Source organism: Globicephala melas, chromosome 20 (genome assembly GCF_963455315.2).
Source record: "Globicephala melas chromosome 20, mGloMel1.2, whole genome shotgun sequence".
NCBI classification, from domain to species: Eukaryota; Metazoa; Chordata; class Mammalia; order Artiodactyla; family Delphinidae; genus Globicephala; species Globicephala melas.
Window position 1 is genome coordinate 4,117,541 of NC_083333.1, and position 21,903 is coordinate 4,139,443.

Consider the following 21,903-nt stretch of genomic DNA (forward strand, 5'->3'; position numbering starts at 1 on the left):
CCTGGGTTCACAACAGCTGATTCATGTTGCTGTACAGTAGAAACGAACACAACATTGTAAAGCAACTATACTCCAATAAAAATTAATTTAAAAAAAAAGAAAGAAAATTTCTGGGTTAAAAGGTTAAAAAAAAGAAGGTTCTGCCTGGGAGGGGGCCAGACAGAGCTTTACCGAAACCAGCCGAGCACCTGTTGCTTAAAATGGCACAGAGCTTTCTAGCCCCCAGATTAGCCACCTGTCACAGGGACCGCACCACCCGGGTTTATGTGCCGCTTGGACACTGGGAGCCCGTCTCCTTTCTGTGTAATCCCATAATCCTTTGCAGCCCTCCGTGCTGGGGTGGTCTCCACTCCTGTCTTCTGCCTCATTCCCTTTTTTCTTTGTCCCTCTGGCTCTGTCTTCCAGAACATTCAAAAACAGACCTCTGCCCTGCCTCTGCGGGAATCTGGGCAAGTCCTTCCTTGTTCCCAGCCCCAGCTTCCACAGCTTTATAGGAGCGGGAGGGTAGGCAAAATTGTCAAGGGCCACGTGGGAAATAGTTTAGCTTGGCAGGCCGAGAGGGAACCTCGAGTGACGGCTCCTTGTCACTGGGATTTGCAGGGTGCCCAGCGGCGTGCAAAGCGACGACACCACCACGTACAGTCTCTGTCACAATGACCCAGCTCTGCTATTTGGTTCAGGGACGGCCACAGACCCACAAACTTGCGGGCTGGCTGGTTCTAGTAAAACATTACTTACGGATGCTGAAACTTGCATTTCATGTAATTTTCACAGGTCATGAAATAGTCTTCTTTTGATTCCCACCCCCCACCCCCCGATCATTTAGAAAGGTAAAAAACATTCCTAGTTTGTGGATTGTACAGAAACAAGAGGCAGGTCACACGTGGCTGGCCTCCTGGACAAGATGCATGGCTTTGAACTTTAAGGGGTAAGGCACTTTCTAGAAGTGTCATCTCCCACAGGCCCAGGACATAGAACAGATAAAGTGGGGCTTCTCTTGGTGGCAGTCGGGCGGTGGCAGGGGGCGAGAGCCTGTCTAACCCCTACACCCAGCGTAGCCCCCGGAGAAGCTATCCCCGGATCTCACACCTGCCCGAGTGTGTGGTGGCAGTGGCACTCCTCTTGTTCTAGAAAGAGCCAGATAGTAAGTATTTTAGGCTTGCAAGTCATATGGTCTCTGTCACACGTTCTTTGTTTTGGGTTTTTTTTTTTTTTTGGCAGCTCTGAAATGCTCACAACTTTTTTGTAGCCAGATTTGACCTACACCTAGTTTGCCAGCTCGTTTTGAAAGTAAACCAAACCAGGCTTTGAGCTGCAGGTGAGGAGAGGCCCAGGCTGGGTCAGCCCAGCAGAGGGTGCAGGGAGGAGAACTTGAAGAAATACAGCAAAGTTGGCAACTTAGGCCAGTTGGAGGGACAGTCTGAGGAATGACGATTTGGCGTGAGGGAATGCTGTACCTTAGAATGTGAGATTAGATTCGGTATTTTGCACTTAAGATGGGTCAGAGTCTAATACAAATAGGGGGTAACAGGTGTTGCCATCAGAGGTGTGGGTTTTACCCAACCGTTGCTGACAGCTGTGCCACACTGAGGCGACAGGCCAGGGCCGGGCCTCCACCCGCACGGAGCTGATAGTTTAATTAGGATAAAGACAAGCAGCCGTACACTGTAAGCCCTCGGAGCAGGACGCTGCCTTATCACCTCTGTATTCTCAGCTCTAAGCACGCTCCCAGGATGTAGTAGTTGCTCAATGAATATTTGACGGGTGACAGGGATGATGACAATGTGCTGAGTGCCGGGCAGAAACTCAGCTTCTGTGGGCACACTGCCCACCGGGGAGCTTGAGGAAGGGTGTCCAGAAGAGAGGGGTCATGGGAGCTGGGTTTTGGGTGGGAGCCTGGGCGTCTCCTGGACTCTCAAGAAGTACAAGGATCTGCTTTGTCAGACCTTGGGCAACTCGTTTAGCGCACCGGGCCCTGGTTTTCTCCTGCACAAAAGCGAAGGCTGTGCCGGGCACGGGGCCTGGAGTAGGGGCTGAGGAGTGGTGCGGTATTCAGGAGAAGGTGATTCCGGATTCCCGAAAGGCCACAGAGCCCCACCTTCCCATTGCACATGTGGGACACTGAGTCACAAATGGGGGTTGTTTCCTGCCCAAAGTGATCAGTTTTAGCCCCTTCTAGGAAGGAATGCCAGCATACCTCAGTGAGTCTGTATCAGAGCTTCCTGTTCGTGACTTTTACTTCTACACACTCAAGCCTCTAATTCTCATTTTCTCTTTTCTTTTCCATCGGTCTTGTTGCTTTTCTTTTTTTATTTTCGGGGGGGCGGTGGCGGATCCGCTGGCCTGGCCTGTCATCTCCCGCTCTCCCGCCACCCTGACTCCTGTGGCCCTTCCTCCACCCATCCACACTGGGTGCCCATCTCCATCACCTGCCGGACCACGCTCCTCCCACGCCTGGCAAAATGGTTGCGGGTGCTCCCAGGCGCTGGCGGAGCCGCTACTACGGGAAAGGACGTTACGGTCACCCTGACTTTAAGAACAACTGTCCAGTCCTGGAGGAATAGTGTGTCTTCTGCCGTTTCCTTGATTCTCTGCCTGTTTGCAGTTAACCCTTTGCACATCCTGCCTCCTGTTCTGTCTCTGCTTCCAGCTTCCCCTTCTTGGCATGTTGTATTCCCATAAACGAAAGTGACACTGGCAGCTCACATGGCCACCGGCAAGGGCCCTGCAAGCTCGTGTTTCTCTCGCTGGGCTGAGAGCAGACCCATGGCATGTGGCAGGGCCTCTGTCCACACACTGGCAGACGATGGCTTATCCGTGGTGGGGAGAGAACTCAGATCACTGGTCTGAGTCCCCAGGATCCCCTCTGGCCAGACTCTAAAGAAGAGAATGCAGGGAGCAGAAATAGTAAAAACTCCGAGACGTCGATTTTGATGGTCAGAGGCTGAGGGACAGTGGGCCTGCTGGTCGACCTCTGTACAGAATTCTGTGGCCATGTCCCAGGGGCGAGCTTGGGGGAGGCTCTTTGTGCCAGGCTCCCTTCCAAGCTTGCTCTGCTGCCAAAGCCTGGAATGGAGTGGGGATGTCCCTGTCTTTGTCTGCAGGGAAGGAGGGGTCCCTGCCCCGTGCCCTGGCCGGGCCTCGGCCGCTCCCCTGCCCGCTCCCCGAGGGCTTGGGTTCTGACGCTGCTCTCCCCTCTTCTCTTTCCTTCTGTAGGTTGTAGGCCTGGCTGCCTTGCATGTACCGGGGCTTTCTTCCTCCTAATCCACGCTCGGCACCGTGACTTCTACTCGAGCTCAAACAGCGATGCGGGCACTAACCCAGGGGATGCGATCGCCGCCACTCCGGCCTTCTCTGCTGAGACTTCTTCTCTTGCTTTGTTTGTTAAAACTGGCCCTCGCCCCGCTCCGCGGCCTGCGTGTGCCTGAGTAACTGCTCTCCATGGAGGGTCCCCCTAACAGCACCCCCAGAACCGCCTTCCTGGACACAACTTCATCTCTCTCTAGCGCTTCTTCTGTGGGGTGGCCCTGTCTCCCTACTAACAGCTCAGTGAGAGAGATCCCCCGTCTCCCTGGTCCCCCAGCACACCGGCCCCCCGTGGGGTGTGTCCGCAGGACAGGGCTCGGGGTTTTGCTTGGCTTTTAACCCGCAGGGATCTTGTCCAACACGGAGTGGAATGATATCAGAGCTGCCGGGTGGTCCCCTCTGGAGGGCTAGGGTTGTGACACCACGGGTTCTGTTGCCATGAAAGACACCAGCTCGGAAGAGCTGTGTCCTCGGCCACACACTGGGGAAAGCTGTCCTGAAGCAAGGGGGTGGGACCTGTCTCCAAACGGTTTCACTAGTGAAAACATTTCTGCCCTCTCCCCCCTGCAGCATCACTCCCCTTCCGTCTGCCCAGTGCAGACGGAAGGTACCAGACCCCAAGCCAGCGTTCAGCAAGAGTGTGGCTGACAGGTCACCCACAGGTCCTCCACTGCTTACCAAACGCAGATTCCTGGGCCTCCCCGAGACCCGAATCCGGGTGTCTGGAGGCAGGTGCTGAGAACCCGCATCTCAGCCTGCTTCCCAGATGGCCCTGACGCACCCCAGCATTTGGGGACTGTTTCTAGGAAGGAGCACGCGATGCCACTCTTAGCACCGGCGGCTGGGTTTCTCTCCCCTCCCAGTTCCACGCGGAGCGAGAGCTTTCCCGGCTGCCAGTGAGAACGAGCCCACGGCGGTTACTGGGCGTGCGGGGTGCTGGGGCCTCCAAGACGAACAGGCCCCTGCCCTCCAGGAGGGAGTGCAGCCGAGGCTCAGCCCCCGGCCGGGTGGAACCAGGAACAGCTCTGCCAAGGCCGTTGGCCTGTATCATCATTCCCACTTCTTGGTGGGGCTGGGTCCTCTGCTGAGCTTCTGGAACTGGCCCACTCATTAGCTAGTGCTGCCCCAATTCTGATCAAGACCGGCGGGGCTATAACCCTTGTTTTTGTTCCTCTTTGCAGTATTAACAGCAGCAAAGTTGTACCCCGGTTTGAAAGGTTTGGCTTGGGCGTCCTGGAGTCCAGTAATCCAAAGATGTAACCAGCTCTGCCGTTTTTCTGACATTGTATTTCTCTCTTAAATGGGTTTCTAAAACATCCCAACAACCGCCACAACGAAAGAACAACGCTCTTCAAAACGCCAGCCATCCTCCTAAGGGCTGCAGGTCAGGAGCACGAGGCCTCGGTTTAGACTGTGCGTCCGTAAAGACACTGGGGTCCCGGAGATGGAGCCGCGCCTGCTGTTTCTTAAAATGACATCACCAACAAGCAGACCTGTCCCGACAGACGGCAAATGTTTACATGTATGTTTCTGCAGAGTTGGACTCGTTGTACAATAGGTGATAATAAAAACCGTCTGTGCAGAGGTCACTGGCACTGAGGGCAGAAGTGGCCGTCCCCTCTGGAGGACCCTGTAGGAGTGAGGCACCCACGCTGGTTCAGAGGAAGAAAAGCATCGTGTTTGTGGCTGTTGCCCAAGCAGGATGCTGGGGGGACCACAAGGTTTGACCCGGCCTCTGCGTTGGCCCTAAATCCCGTCTCCCCTCGTCCTGCCAAAGGGCTGCTGTCCCTTCCTCTTGCAGAGGACACCCTGACCAGGAGCCGAGCTGGTTATGAGGGTCGGGAGTTCACAGAGAGCTTGGCTTCACCTTTGACCCTTGTAATCCAGTCCATACCTGCTGGAAAAAGCAGAGACATAAAATCCAGATAACATCTGGACTGATCCAGTGGTTCCCAGCCAGGGTTTCCAGTGCCTGGAAGATGTTTCTTCCGTGAAGCCCGCAGGGGAGGCGCCAAGAAGATGGGACTGAGGGCTTTGGCTGTTTAGCTACATCCCAGTCCCTGGCTGACATCTGACCCCAGAGCGAAGGCCTAGCCCAGCAGCTGCGTACACCATGAAGGCTTGATCCGTGAGAACAGGGAAAGTAGGGGGAGGGAGAAGTGGCAAGCAGAGGGTCCCTGAGCCCACCCTCCTAGCCACAGGGTGCCCCGGCCCATCACCAGTCATGCCAAGGTTCCGGAACGGCCCACCTCTTCCAGCCCTCAGTCCCGTCGAAACCCCTTAGCCCACGGCTGACTCCTCCACTGCCCGTGTTCAGAGCTCTTAGCCGCGGTGGGAGCCACGTGCCCCTCCCCGCTTGCACTTGGACCCAGCTAGCAAGCTCCCGACCTTCAGAGTCTTCCCAAGCACCACGTCAGGCCTCTACTTGTGTCCCTTTGGACGAGAGGAGGGGCCGGGTTGGGAGAGTCCAGGATATGACAGTTTCCTGCCTGTCCTCGTTAGAAGCTGACACCTAAAGAGAAAAGTTCCAAATGGCAAAGAAGCCCTTCAGTGAAGGTTACGTCATCGTATCAAGCTCCAAAGGCAGAAAGGATCAAAGGCGACGAAAGTGGAGAGGAGCTTGTCTTCAGACCCAGAACCCGCGTCCACGCCTAGAGCCGCCGAGACGGGGAGGCACGTGGCCCTCCTACCCCGTTTATGCAGACCCGTCGAGCCAGGCTCCCACCCTGGAGTCTGGCGAACCATCATACAAGATGGGCCGCTTTGCCTGGAGGCTGCGGGGCTGCCTTCTTGGCTCTGGGCCAGGCAGCCGTACAGGGTACCCGGGCCTCCACGGCCATCAGCACCTCAACCCTTCCCGCTCGGGGTGTGGGAAGGAAGACGAAGGGGCTGTAAACCGACTGGACTCAGCTCTGTGGGTCTTTTCTCCTCTGTGGGACTCTTCGCGTCTCTCCATCATTCCTCTGGCCTCTGGGTCAGCCGCTCCTATGATCTCCCCACCCAGAGCCACGTGGGATGTGACTCCGCCTCTGGTTGTCAGGCCCCTCCCCCCACCCCGACATTGGCGCCTTCCCGGAGGTCACAGTTCATGCCTCTCACCTTTCCCCTCTGAACCCTTGGACGGTGCAGTTGGGCCGAGGGGATGGGACAGCAGCGAAGCAAGTCAGGCTCACCTCACGGCCCACAGAAAGGCAGTCTGGGTTTTGTTTTTCTTCTTCGGGGCTTCACACTCTTGGGTCAGTTTAGAAAGCTTTCGTGGAGCACCCACTGTGTGCAGGTGCAGGGGGCCAGGGATGGGAGCAGTCACAGTGCCTGCCCTTAGGGGACTCAAGATCTGCCAGGAACCCTGAGGGTGGGACTGGGGCCACCCCCTTCCTCTCCAGGGCCCCGGGATGCCTTCCCACGCTCGGCCTGAGCCTCTGCACTGCCTGTCAGTTAAGAGAAGCACCTGAGGAACCCCCCCGGGTGGCCCCCCTCTCCCTGTCTCTACTTAATTGACTGTGAATTGAGGTTAGGAAGACATGCCGCCCTTCCGTGTGCTGCCCCCCATGCCCGTCTGCCTTGGAAACACATGAAGGACAGCAGATACTGTGAATTCAGCCCTCACAGCCAACTGTGAAAGGGATGGAGAAAGCCGTGAGGCCTCCTGGGCGAGAGCTTGGGGGCTGTGGAGGTCCCCACGGGGACTGAGAGTGGAGCCCAGGCTTCAACCCTTCAGCTCCCCCACCCGCCACTTCCCAACCTCACCTCCAAAACCCTGGGATCTGTCCCTGCTGCCTTTAAACACAAGAGCCACAACCCCTGCGTCTCCATGCAGCTCGAGGTCCTGAACCCCGAGTTCCCCACCAGTTGTGAGTGGCGTGTAGCTGACCGCTCCATGTCACCAAATTGAAGATGTGTGCAGGGCCTGGAATCCCTCTGCCCTCTCATGGCATTGCTTTCTGTGATCGCCGAGGGGCGTGGCATGCCCTGTAAGCCCCTGGTGGTGGTGGCCTTTGTTGATCTGGGTGCCAGGTGGAGACATAAATGTGAAGCTGGTTTGAGAGCTTGTGCGACGCTGCCTGGTCAGCCAGGATTTCATCCATGTGTGCAAACCCAGCATCTTCTGTGGCCACGAGGCACATACTTGCTTTTTTGAATGTGATGTAAAATTTGTACAGTAAAAGTTTTTATATTTTCTATCAACTGCATTTGTCTTCCAGAAATGCTATTAATTTAAATTAAAACGGTTAGTATTAACAGACGTGCGCTATCAGTTTTTTTGCCACTGGCAAGAACGCTGTGTCAGGCCCAGCCTGGGTGTCTGGAGTCTACAAATAAAACTGTACCAAGGTGGGGCTTCCCTGGTGGCGCAGTGGTTAAGAATCCGCCTGCCCATCTAGGAGATACGGGTTCGAGCCCTGGTCCAGGAAGATCCCACATGCTGCGGAGCAACTAAGCCCGTGCGCCACAACTACTGAGCCTGCACGCCTAGAGCCCACGAGCCACAACTACTGAAGCCCACGCACCTAGAGCCCGTGCTCCGCAACAAGAGAAGACACCGTGATGAAAAGCCCGCGCACCGCAACGAAGAGTAGCCCCTGCTCGCCGCAACCAGAGAAAAGCCCGCGCGCAGCGACAAAGACCCAACACGGCCAAAAATAAATTAATTAATTAATTAAAAAATAATACTGGTACCAAGGTATCTGGGGCTTGTGTCTGCTTGGGTCGGTTCCAGATGACTCTGTGGGGCGGGGTGTGTGTGGGGGGAACCGCTCGGATGGATGGCATGGGAAAGCAGGAGGGGAGGGCGCAGGGTGTTTGACCCCCTCTGGGAGCTTCTTCCAAGGAGAGAAGTTTTGCCTGCACCTCAAAGGCAGATACTTGTAAACAGATGGAGGAACGGAGACAGAAGAGCATCAAAGCCTATGTCGCACGGAGGAAGGTCATCCAGCCCCCAACAGTGACAGCCCACGAGCACACTCAGACCAGTCACTGTCTCCTCTACTCGAAGGGCCTTTGCATTGTGCAAGCCTTGGGGGGTGGGGAGTGGTCATTTATCTACATCTTATTTTTAGGAGCCTCTCCTTGCCAGTTATAAAGAGAGACAGGTAAGCAGGAGGTCAGGGTAAGCAACAGATGGAGATAAAGGGGGACCAACATCCTCTGAGCCAGAGAGGTGCTTTCTACACATCATCTGACCTTAATCCTGTCCTCACAGCAGCACCATGGGGTAGGGACTGTTGTGATGTTTCAGCTGAGGAGGGTGAGGCACAAAAAAGTTAAGATATTTACCCAAGTTGACACAACTGGTGGGAGGCTAGTCCAGGACTTGGGTCATGGCTTGACTCCAGAACTTCCTTCTCATAAGAAGTTGGGGAACTTATTGGCCAGACATTTATTGAGCACCTACTGTGTTCAAAAGATGGTGCAAAGTGCTGGGGGACAGATAAAAAGGAGAGACCTTGCCTTCAGCCAGTGAGTGGCTCAAGGAAGGAGTCCCTCAGTCTGCCTGGCAGGCTTCATGGAGGAGGTGACCTTGGAGCTGACTTGAAGGGTAACATGCCTGGTGCATACAAGCAGGAGGGGACCATTTTACTTTGAGCAAAGGAGAGCGGAGACCTCCCAGGGCAACTTGGGAAGCCACGTGTTAGTGGATGGCAGCATCCCAGCAGTCTGGGTGTTCGCATGACTATGGAAGAGGCCACCTGCCACCTGCCATACCTGCCCGGGACTGGAATGTGAACAAGAAGAAGACGACTGGGGTTGAGCCACAGTACATTTTGGGGTCTGTTGTAGGTGGGTTACACGAAAATTATATTCTTTGGTAAAAGTAATTGCAAGCAAGTACTGAGACAATTCTGGACATTGTGCTTATCATATGACATGTATCTGATTTAATCCTCATAGAGGTAGGTACTCTTATTAACCCATTTTATAGTTGAAGGGACAGGCCCATAGAGGTATCGCATGCCCAAGTTAGTAAGTGGCAGAGGCAGGATTCAAACCCAGACTTACCTGATTAATACCTGGAATCTTAAAAAAAAAGTGTATTTGTTAGATGTCTTTATATTAGAAAAGTCACTCAGACCCACTGCAATGTCAAACATTACTGAAATGACAGGAAAAATGTTAAACCTTCATTCCCTACCGCCTCCCGCCACCCCCCAACACCTCGTTCTAATCCCTGTCCTGAGATGAGCGGTGTTAAACTTGGAGACTTCTCTTCCTCTCTGCTGCATATAAACATGGTTTGGGGTTTGGGGTGGTTTTATTAAACAATGACATCACATACATGATATATATGACATATATATATTGGGTTGGCCAAAAAGTTCCTTTGGTTTTTAAGTAAAAATAAACGACACATTTTTCATTTTCACCAAGAACTTTATTGAACAACATATTCACCCTTTTGTTCCACTACCTTCTGCCGTTTTTCAGGCCACCTCATAATTCCATCTTCCCAAAACTTTTTATCTTTTTGAGCAAAGAACTATTCCAGGTGCCTTTTACAGTCTTCCAGGGAATTGAGATTTTTTTCCATTAAGGGAATTTTGTAAAGACCTAAATAAATGGAAATGCGAAGGTGCCGTGTCTGGTGAATACGGCGGATGAATCAGAACTTCCCAGCCAAGCTGTAACAGTTTTTGCCTGGTCATCAAAGAAACATGTGGTCTTGCGTTATCCTGATGGAAGATTTTGTGTTTTCTGTTGACTAATTCCGGACACTTTTCGACGAGTGCCGCTTTCAGCTGGTCTAACTGGGAGCAGTACTTGTTGGAATTAATCGTTTGGTTTTCCAGAAGGAGCTCATAATACAGGACTCCCTTCCAATCCCACCATATACACAGCATCACCTTCTTTGGATAAAGCCCAGGCTTTGATGTGGTTGGTGGTATTTCATTTCACTCGCCCCACGATCTCTTCCGTTCCACATTATTGTACGGTATCCACTTTTCATCGCCCATCACAATTTGTTTTAAAAACAGAACGTTTTCATTACATTTAAGTAGAGAATCGCGTGCGGAAATACGGTCAAGAAGGTTTTTTTTCGCTTAACTTACTTGGAACCCAAACATCAAAGCGATGAACATAACCAAGCTGGTGCAAATGATTTTCAACCCTCGATTTGGATATTCTGAGTATGTCGGCTGTCTCCCAAATGGTATCACATTGATTGTTCTCAATTAATGTCTCAGTTTGATCGCTGTCAACTTCAGCTGGTCTACCCAACTGTGGAGCACCGTCCAGCGAGAAATCTCCAGCACGAAACTTCGCAAACCACTTTTGACACGTTCGATCGGTCACAGCACCTTCTCCATACACTGCACAAATCTTTTTTGTGTGTTTCAGTTGCGTTTTTACCTTTCTTGAAATAAAGCGTATATGCCAAAAATGTTGCTTTTTTTCTTCCATCTTCAATATTAAAATGGCTACACAAAAATTCACCAGCCGTCACATACAATCTAACAAAATTGTTTTGAATGAAGTTAAGGACAACTCAGCGCTACTAGAGCCATCTTATGGAAAAAACTGAACGAACTCTTTGGCCAACCCAATACATAAATCTCATGTGATACACACTGTCACATAAATATATTTTCCCTGAAACTTATTCGTGAATAGATCAGGGGCAGCCCTCCCAGTTCACGCGTGTAGATCTAACTTAGTCTTTTAATAGCTGCATGATAGCCCACGGTACACACAGTCCATGGTTTATGTAACTAGTCCCCTCTGAGAACCACTTTTCATTGAGATCATCTACTTAACTGCTGTTCCCATTAACCTGGTGTCCTCCCCGTGCCTCTAGCCCGCCTTCTCTCTCTTTGGTACACATATAGCCAATATACCCAGGCCCAGGAAGGCTGAGGGCGGGCAGTTGGAGGTTCCATGCTGGCTGCCCCACCTGGTTAGACGCTGCCCTCTGGCTTCATGAGGTTTCGCCATAAAGTTTCTGGAGCCCGAGCATACTCTAGGTGCAGTGGCTTCACAAATTTTAACTATTTCATGGACATTCTCAAGAGACCCAAACCTTGCCTGGGTTCCAAGGAGTCATCCCAGGTGGTAGGAGGGGTGAGGGACAGGAGACCCATGGGGGGCAGAAGCCCTGAGGCACAGAGGATACGGGGGGGTGGCAGTGCTCCCGGAGGCCTTCCCTTCCCCCCTACCTAGTAATGCTCCCTCCCCCCACACCCTCTCCCTCCCCTGCTCTGCAACCTGCCCGAAGTCTCTGGGAAACATGGCAACGGGGACAGTGTCAACCAGCATTTACACGGCTCTTTTCAATCTACGTGGTACTTTGATGCACACTATCCCATCCTATCCATTCAAGAGCCCCATGGCTTGAGAATTGTCCTCTCTGTTTCCAGATGAGAGGACTGAACTCGGAAGGTGTTAGGACATTTCAGCCTTCACTTCTCACAACTCAGAGGACTCCACCTGAAGGTGTATTTTGTTTGACCTGCAGAGCTTAAGAAATATGGTTCTAAATCAGTTGCTAGCATTTAAAAACAGGAAACATTCACAGAAAAATCTGAAGTTCTGGCTTCTTTGGGCAATACTGGACTGGTCTTCCCGGAGGCAGCATCAGCTGCGGCTGAGCACAGCTGCCCCCACGGGGCTGGACAGCCTCTGTCCTGCTGAGTCCCTGCCCCTGCCGATTGCTGGGGCCTGTGTTTCATTGCCTAGAGCAAAGAGGACAGGGACATGTTTCCTATACCCATCAAAAGTGAGAAGGTGACATGCTAGACGGAGGGGCCCAGGCATTTCATCCAGCCCAGGTATACCCATTACTTCCCTGGTCCCTGTAGGCAAATGAGATATTCAAAATATGTAGACTCGGGGCTTCCCTGGTGGCGCAGTGGTTGAGAGTCCGCCTGCCGATGCAGGGGACACGGGTTCGTGCCCTGGTCCGGGAAGATCCCACATGCCGCGGAGCGGCTGGGCCCCGTGAGCCATGGCCGCTGAGCCTGCGCGTCCGGAGCCTGTGCTCCGGAACGGGAGAGACCACAACAGCGAGAGGCCCGCGTACCGCAAAAAAAAAAAAAAAAAAAAAAATGTAGACACCCACCAGTCAGAGGCGACGCTGGTCGAAAATGACCAGTAAGTCCACAGGTGCGAACTGGCAGAATATCAGACCTTTTCTGAAGGCCAGTGGTCCTCCAGGTGGGGTCTCAGGACCAGCAGCATAGTATCCCTTGGGAACTTGTTTGAAAGAGAAATTCTCTGCACTCAGCCAGCTATACAGCATCAGGAACTTCGGGGGTGGAGCCCAGCGATGCGGGTGTTTTTGGTTTGTTTTTTTTTTTTGCGGTACGCGGGCCTCTCACTGTTGTGGCCTCTCCCGTTGCGGAGCACAGGCTCCGGACACGCAGGCTCAGCGGCCATGGCTCACGGACCCAGCCGCTCCGCGGCATGTGGGATCTTCCCGGACCGGGGCACGAATTCGTGTCCCCTGCATCAGCAGGCGGACTCTCAACCACTGCGCCACCAGGGAAGCCCCCTCAGCGATGCATTTTAAGCGTTTGTGACCCTGATCCTGGTCTGAGTGCAAGAGAGGGGTTTTGGTTGATTTTGTTTTGCTTTGTTCATTTTAATATAAACTTCTGTTAAGTCAGGCTGGAGAGACACCTCCACCTTTTCTTTGTTCTTTTATACTCCCAGGGACACAGATGCTAAAATGGCAAGAGGGCAGGGCACAGACTTTGGTGTAGGGGAGGAATATCTTTACCCTTCTAGGTTCTTTTGGCTGGTCTAATAATTAAATCAATGTAAGACAGATTAACAGGAGAAAAGTTGAATCTCGTACGTATGGGAGCCTCACTTAGACACAAGAGGCTCCAAGACAGTAGGTCAGTTGGGGCTTATGTGCATCCTGAGGTGGGAGAAGTGGGTAGGGGTCTGGGGCGTCAAAGGGAATTAATTCACTGGAAGATGGGAAGAACGTTTACCATGCCGCACAGAGACAGTGGGATCCCACCCAGTTCCCCAGCTTCCCACACCCAGCCCATCCTCTGCAGTTCTCTCTGTTGAGGGCTCTCTTCGTGGACCAGGCTCTCTGTCTAAATTCTTTTAGGCAGTTAAGCAGGAAGTGAAAAGCTCTTCCTCAGTCTTTTTAGGTCTTGATTATCTTCAGCTCAAAATAATCCATATGCCAAAGTGGCTGCCTGCTCCGAACCCCGTCAGTACCTCTAGCAGCTTGTGGGGGGAACGCAGAGTTGGACACAAATAAGCCAGGTCAGGCCAGGACTGGGGCAGGAGGGCCAGCCAGATGCCATGGCCCCCATGACAGCCTTGAACCTGCTGGGTCATGCTCAGCCTGGGTCCTTGGATACTGTCTTCTTCTTTTTTTCTTTTTTTTTTTTTTCAGCCACGCCATGCTGCTTGTGGGATCCCAGTTCCCCAACCAGGGATTGAACCCGGGCCCTCGGTAGTGAAAGCGTGGAGTCCCAAACACTGGGCTGCCAGGGAATTCCTGGATACCGTCTTCTTTTCAAGTAAATTTCTGAGTTATTTTATCCAAAATGCTACTTAAGGCCTGTTTTGGGGTAGAGCTGGGAGGTGTTGAGACCCTGACTCTCTTATGCAGAGCCATGAGCACAAAGGGGGAAGGGGAAGGTAATCCAGTGGTTACCATGGTTACCATGATTACCAAGAGCACAGCCAGTGTGGGAGGGGAGAGACACACTTGCTCTCCTGGCAGTAGTGGAGGGCTGTGTGGGGGAACAGGGAGAGACTTGTGAGAGGCAGAGGGACTGGGAGGAAGGACAGAGGAGAGAGGGTGAGTGAGGCTGGGTTGGGTGGGGAGACAGATGCTACGGGGTAAAGGGCAAAGACAAAGGACAGGGTCTAAGTCCTGGTCCCCTGCTTCCCCACCCCCACCCCCAGCCCGGTGAGGACTGCCCACCTTAAGCAGAGAGAGGATGCCGTGGTCAGCCTCCATGTGCCCAACGATGCTCCGTGAGGCTGAACAAACAGAAACATCAGCGTTTGGAACAGAAAAATGTTTATTGCAGGACCAAGCAAGGAGAACAGGGGGCTTGTGCTCAAAACCCCCAACCTCCCGGGTGGCTTTTAAGGAAGAGTTTTTAAAGGCAACATTGGGGGTGAGGGCTGCAGGGGGCATGCCTTTCTCCTGATTGGTTGGTGGTGAGGTAATGGTAGTGTTCCAAGAATCTCATTCATCAACCTTCTGGTTCCAAGCAGTCTGGGGTCTGAGCATGTTACCATCCCCCTCCCGGGTAGGGGTCTTAATTCCTGCAGAACAACTCAAAGATGGTATCAGATTGTTATGTATATCCCTCGAGGAGGAGCTAGAATGCTGTATTATTGCTGAACTGTTGCAGGAAGGGGGACCCCTTCCAGGGCCTAAGAGTGGGCTCTTGTCTAACACTTGGAAATGAATTTTCCGAGGAGACACGTGTGCTGACAAAGCAAGAGACTTTACTGGAAAGGGGAGCCCTGGCAGAGAGCAGCAGGGTCAGGGAAGCCAGGAGGACTGCTCTGCCACGTGGCTCGCAGTTCCGGGTTTTACGGTGATGGGATTCGTTTCCGGGTTGTCTCTGGCCAATCCTTCTGACTCAGGGTCCTTCCTGGTGGCGAGTGCATGGCTCAGCCAAGATGGATTCCAGCGAGGAGGATTCTGGGAGGTTGGTAGGGTATACGGACTGGTGTCTGGTCTCTCCTTTTGCCATTGCCCGAATTCTTCCCGTTGGTGGTGGCTTGTTAGTTCTGCATTCTTGGTCAGGACTTCCTGTCTCAAGATAACTCATGCAGATGGTTACGGTGGTGCCTGACCAGGGTGGGTGGTTTCAGTCAGTGGCTCCCCTCACAGAACTCTTGTTTCTTTTGTCCGTGCCACGCAGCTTGCAGGATCTTAGTTCCCAGACTAGGGATCAAACCCCTGCCCCTGCAGTGGAAGTGCAGAGTCCTAACCGTTGGGTTGCCAGGGAATTCCATGAACTATTGTTTTTTGATTGCTTTTCCTTTGTTTCTGCATTCCCTCACTTCCCTACTTAGTAACTGTTGAGTCTGCTCTTTGGAACCAAGGGAAAGCCTAGGAGACTAAAGTCTTTTTTTATCAACAAGAAATGGGATCAGTTTTTATGATGTAAATAAAATCAAGTGGTTGTTTAGAAAATAAAAAAATTTAAAAAAAAAAAAAAGAAAGAAAGAAACAGGAGTCACAGAGGGGCTTTTGTACCCAGGAGGGCCCCACAGAGTCCTGAACAGTTTCAGCGGGAGGTGCAGCCAGCTCAGGTGACACTGCCATGAGAAGCTGCCCCCAGGTAGAGCCGGAATGGCAGGTTTCCAAAGTTTCCACCGGTCAAAGATGCAAAAGGCTTGTTATCAATTTACCTTTCAAATTTGTTAAAGGTTTCCACCTGCAAGATTTAGAATATCTCACAGGGAAGGAGTGGCTTATCTGGGCGTGTCTGCTGCATTTCTCACTTGCCAGGTAGGAGGTGAAACTCAGGCCAGGGAAGCGGTCATCACCACCCAGGCAGGTGGATAAGAAACTGGCCAGAGGGCGCAAACATGAGGAAGAGGGGCATGTCCCCACCCCAGACGGAGCTGTATTGTTCAGCTGTGAGGGTCAGTGGCGGTCTGTGCCCCCGTGCCAGGATCATCTGCGTGGCAGAGGCTAGTGAGTTGGTAAGCATTGCCTGGCTGCACACCTTCACGGTGTGTTTGCTCTAGAAATGAATGAACAGGGGTGGGAACTAGGAAATGTAATCAACACTGGACATGCAAATCGCGCTTTGATTCCATTCTCACAGGACACATTCCTCCACGCGCATGAAGGCTGGATTTGGCAAATTGAACTCAGATGAGAAGAAAGTATTGCTGAATCTAACCATTTTGTGGGACTTAAAATGTCTAGGGGTTACTGTGGACAGACGTAGCGTTTGCCAAGATTTGTATGTTTTCCCTTAAGCTGCAGTAGGATGAACTAAGGTGAATCATTACCTTTTCACTGTAGTCTGTGCTTTCTGCTTCTGTGTCCGTGGTTTTGTGACCTCCAGGTTCCCCAGTTATGGAGACCTGGGGTGGGGAGGCTTGTTTATAACTGTGACATTCAGGATATTTTCCCTAATGATTTTTTTTTTTTTTTTTTTTTTGGTGGTACGCAGGCCTCTCACTGTTGTGGCCTCTCTCATTGCGGAGCACAGGCTCCAGACGTGCAGGTTCAGCGGCTATGGCTCACGGGCCCAGCCACTCCGCAGCATGTGGGATCTTCCCGGACCAGGGCACGAACCCGTGTCCCCTGCGTCGGCGGGTGGACTCTCAACCACTGTGCCACCAGGGAAGCCCTCCCTAATGATTTTTGATATGACATCTGGCTGCAGGACTTTTTTCCTTTCTTGATAGGCCATTTTTATCTTTTGAGGAAGTGCTAACCAGAGGCAATGGAAATCTGTTTACTCAGGGCCTGAGTGAAGGGGCGGGGGGAGTGGAAGATTAACCAGGGCAACCTGAGATCCTGGTGGGAGTCCCTCTGTCCTCCTGCTCATCGCTCATCGAAGCTTCCACGCTGACTCGAAAGCAGGAGGGGGAAGGAGCATTTGGCAAACAATGGCTGTGTCTTCAGCCCACTGTTTCATATCTGAAATCTCCTATTTATCTCTGTGCCCTGATACCGCGTCTTTAAATGCTACTCCATTCAAGCAGGTGCATGGCCTCTGCAGGAGTAGATGGTTCCAGAGTTGGACACCAGAGAGAGGACTTCCCTGGGGTATCCTAGCAAGTACTGGCAGGTGCTACAGGCTGGTTTATGGAGAAGAAGGGAGACAAGGAACTGTGAGCTGCCAAGTTGAAAATGACAGCTGTCAGAAAACCGAAATTCCACTGAGTACAATTGAAGATCTAATTGGCTTTATTCAATGATTCATGAATCAGGCAGCCTCCTCTGTTGTAAATAGAAAGAAACCGATGGGTTGTTAAAATAAATAAATAAATAAAAGGAAGGTTTTTATAGGCAGAAGGAGTGTAGGGCAAGGGAGCTAGTAACAAAAGCTAAGAAAAGACTGTTTCACGCCCAGTCACCTTCTTTTGGGAGCAGGGCAAGGGTCACTCATGCGGACTGCTTCCTCCTCCCGGGATGGAGAGGCCCCAGGAGACAGATTACCTCCTGGGTACTGACCAGAAGATTCCAGACTGGCTGATTAAGACTACGTTCCTGGGGAAGGTCAAAATTACAGGTAGGTCAGGTATTACATCTAGGTTTGGTATCATGGGCTTTGGCAAAAGTGATGCCATTTTGAGCCTGTAGTTTTCTCTTTAACTATTCACCACTTTTGAGCAAACTCAGCCTAACCAAGAGATGAAATCAGAATTTAAGACATTATCGTCACTCTCGGCTTCCGATCTATAGTCCCCACAGCTTTGTTGACCGTTGGTGTGGTATCTAGAGGTCGTGACATTTTTGCTTAATTCTCACAACATTCGTAACTGAAGAGGACCCTATGGGGGCTTCTGGGGACAGCTGCAACCACCCCATGTCTGTAGCAAAACTTTAGCCTCCTAGGCCTTCCCCAAGTTCCAAGGAATAAATTTAATCAGAGAAATGAGAAAAGGCAGAAACAAAGGAAAACAGTCAAGCAAGACAAAATAATAATAGTTTAGCCATTAAACACAGTCAAGGACCTTTAATTCCTCCTCAAGGGCTATAGATAATATTCTGAGCCACATCCTTTGAGCTGTTTTGCAGATATTGAAACCTGCACGAGGTGGAAGAAGTTCACTGCATGCTGCCCACAAGCACGTAGACGCCAGACTGGTTGGAATCAGAAGGTTGATGGTGTTGACTCCCGATTACCTCGCCACCAGCCAATCAGAAGATGTCCGTGAGCTGATCACACGCCCTGCAACCCTCTCCCTTATCCTGTCTTTAAAATCCTTTCCCTGAAAGCCACTGGGGAGTTCGGGTTTTCTAAGCACCAGCTGCCTGGTCTCCTTGCTTGGTGGCCTGCAGCAAACACTTTCTTTCACCACAACCCGGTGTCAGTAGATGGGCTTTACTGCACGTAGACAAGCTCTTAGTGAAGGCAAATCCGATCTAGATAGTTATAGATGGATTGGAAACTTTGGTGATAAATTCAGTTGCAAGATTACCTTCCTTAGCAGTGGCTTGGGGGATACAGATGAGGGCATTATCTTTCCAGGTCAATGCCAGAGGAAAGGAGAGGAAAAGAAGGAGAAAGGGTTTCATGTTTAGTTAAGTATGAAGTCTTGATCGATCATCTCGGGCAGAAGCTGTCTTCCTGAATGTCAGCGACTTCTCTTCCTCATCAGTTTGATTTGGAGGTCTCCAGCCCTTGTACAGGACCAGGTGTTAGGTGGGTCTTCTTCTGTTGTGAGAGGCGTATCCAAGGTTCGAGTCCCTGGGGCTTGACTGCTATCAGCATAGTTGGGAGGACCTGGTACAGTCCCTTCCTAGGAGATTTAAGGGCAGTCTTTGCTCTTAGTGATTCCAAATCAGATGGTGGAAGACCACTGGGAATGTTAATTTGTTGAGTCATAGCCAGATGTTTGAAGAAATTAGACGAATTCAGGACCCAGTCCAGTTTACAGGTATATGACAAAACCTCAAAGACAGTTAACAGCACTAGAATCTAATGTCTACAAAGGTGCAAATAAAATTATTCCATGAATAATCCAGTTTTTCCCAGCTGTCCCAGCTTAGAAGTGGCTTCTGGAACACTCTTTCCCATTGTGCCCACTCACCTGGGTCCAGTACAAAGAGGCAGGGCCTGAGGTCTGTCACAAAGGAATTTGTCCCGCGTTGCCTGGGACCCAAAGTGGAGGAGAGCAGGTCATTGGAAAGACAGAATGATCTTTCTACATTCGCTGTAGAAAACGTGTCAAATCTTCATCGCATGAAGAAGCAAAGAGTATGAGAGTATGCGGCCCAAAAGTCAGAAAGTATTATGGTGCCAGGATATTAATTAATAAAAATATTATTTTCCTGGATTTGGTGATGTTTGGGGTATTTGTCAACTGCTACGTTTTGAATATGGTGTCCCCCCCCAAATTCACATGACCCCCGTCACCCATTTCGGCCACCAGTAGTTTTTATTTATGGAAGTGGTAATGGTTTTCATTTATGATCATAAGTTAAAGTTTGCTTTTTAAATAAATGCATATAATTTGTTTAAAGGAAATCGGGAAGTAAGGCCGGTCCCAGGCTAGTCACACAAACACTGAAGGCAAAAGCAGCTGTGTGTTTGGTTAATCCGCTGATACGACACTGATCCTTTGCACGTCTGGTGCTAAATGTTTGCTCACGTGGCTTCCCCAAGGACGGAGTGTGACCAAACGGTGACGTTGAGTGCGCTGCCTTCCATGGGGCTGCAAATTCTTCTATTCCTTACCCCTGCCACCCATGGAAGGGATACCACCGACCCTTCACACCCCCGCACAAGGGCCACCTCCTCTCTGACTTCTCTCAGGGCCTCACCACATACAGGCCAGATACGCGAGGACACAGATGGAGTCTGTGGAGCACTCATTGTGTGCCAGGCATGGGCTAAGTGGCTTACAAGGCTTACCTCATTCAATGCTCACAACAACCACGTAAAATAAGTTCTCTTATCAGCCGCCTCTCACAGGTGAGGAAACACTGAAGCTTAGAGAGCGCTGAGGAACAACATTTGCCGCCCCAAATGTTTCACTTTGGCATGAGGATTCATTTAGGCTGATTCTTTTTAAGAAACATAAGATGCCAAGTTTTTGTTACCACCCCTCAGCTGCCGCAAAGTTTGTAGAGAAAGGGCCTGTTCCAGGAAAAGAGCCATGACCGGTGATATTTGCAGGAGAACATGGACTAGGTGTGGTGAGGGACACCCGGCAGGGCCTAGAGATCAGAGTCCACTCTATGCCCAGCAAGCATTCATTTGCCAAACAATTACCCTCAACACCCTCTTCTGTCTTTAGCTGAAGGTGGTATTTAAGGTGAGGGCTTTGACCATTATGGTGAGTTAGCTCTCCTGGGTCTCTCCCATGTACACGTGTTGTTAAACTCTTGTTAGATTTTTCTCCTGTTAGTCTGTCTCATGGCAATTGAATTCTTAGACCAGCCAGAAGAACCTAGAAGGGTAGAGGAAAATTTCTTCCTTCCTCAACATCCATGTTGTAACCTGTGTCAGAATTCCTTTCCTCCTTAAGGCTCAATAATATTGCATTGTGTGTAGAAACCACATACTGTCTATGACCACTAGTCATGTGTCGATGGACACTTGGGTTGCTTCTATCTCTTGGCTATTGTAAATAATACCATGACCACGGGTGTACAAATATCTCTTCAAGTCCCTGCTTTCAGTTCTTTAGGATATATACCCAGAAGTGGAATTGCTGGATCATACGGTAATTCTATGTTTAGTTTTTGAAGGAACCTCCATGCTGTTTTGCGGTGTCGTCTCAGCCGGCGTAGTGATGCTGTTTGGGAACACCTGTGGGCACCCATGTGGGCCTTTACCTTTCATGGGAGCCCCACAGGCCTTTCCCCAGCTGGAGCCAATGCTGTGGCTGCACACGCCCTTCTGCTTCTTTTTTTTTTTTTTTTTTTTTTGCGGTACGCGGGCCTCTCACTGCTGTGGCCTCTCCTGTCGCGGAGCACGGGCTCCGGACGCGCAGGCTCAGCGGCCATGGCTCGCGGGCCCAGCCGCTCTGCGGCATGTGGGATCTTCCCGGACCGGGGCACGAACCCGTGTCCACTGCATCGGCAGACGGACTCCCAACCACTGCGCCACCAGGGAAGCCCCTGTCATTGGATTTTATGTAATCAGAATGCTCCCAGCCTGTGCTCACTTGTGTCTGGCTCTGCTCAGATGTGAGGCTCACTGATGACCTTGCCTGTATCTGTGGTCCCTTTGTATCGCCGAGGTCTGGTCCATTGTAGGCATATCACCATTCGTTTTGCCTTTCTCCTGCTGGTGAACATTTGTGTTTTTTCCAGTGCGGGGTTATGATGCGTAAAGCTGCTGTGCACACGTGCACATATTCTCACATCTCTTGGGTAAATATCTAGGAGCAGAAAAGCTGGGACACGGGAGGGATAGACGTTTGACTTTACTATGTACGATCCACTGTTTCCAACGCTGTAGTAGTTTACACTCCCACCTGCAATGAATGAGAGTTCCAGTTGCTCCCTATTCCAGTTAATGAGGAAACGGTCCCCATGTCCCTGGTGTCAAAGAGGATTGCAAAGAATTTCCCCTTCTTTTCCTCCTTTCTGCTCTAACTGTGCCATCTGTCCCTTAAATCCGGTCAAATTTCAGGCATCTAGTGGGGATGGAGGGTAGACGGAGGAGGCATGTGGCCTCAGTCTATGGGAACATCTCAAAGAAGTCAGTCTTTGCAAATTCTGGGGCACTCAGGCAAGCACAAGAAGGGAGAGAGGTGCAGACACGTGCACGGCCCCAGGACACCTGCTACCCACACGGTGCCTGTAGGACCCTTAGCTGATCATCCAGGCTTGACTGCGGGGCCCTGTCTCCAGCACATGGTGAGAACCTGCTTGACTTCAGCTAAGTATATTGTCACTATGTCTTTCCTCCCTGCCCCGCCCCCCGACCCAGCTGTTCCTGAATCTCTGTTTCAGTCAATCATTTCCTT

At 51.3% G+C, this 21,903-nt stretch overlaps 1 protein-coding gene across 4 annotated transcripts in view; it reads left to right on the plus strand.

Annotated features, from left to right (window-relative positions):
* KSR1 (kinase suppressor of ras 1) overlaps nt 1-7,547 on the plus strand; it is a 150,690-nt gene extending 143,143 nt beyond the window's left edge. For 3 of the 4 annotated variants that reach the window (XM_060290111.1, XM_060290108.1, XM_060290109.1), the window contains one exon: nt 4,488-7,547. In XM_060290111.1, coding sequence (XP_060146094.1) covers nt 4,488-4,566 — 79 coding nt within the window. In that variant the 3' untranslated portion in view covers nt 4,567-7,547. Of the gene's footprint in view, nt 1-2,482; nt 2,564-4,487 lie in introns of all 4 variants that reach the window. The other variant, XM_060290110.1, reaches the window with a different exon arrangement.
* Nucleotides 7,548-21,903: the final 14,356 nt, after the last annotated feature.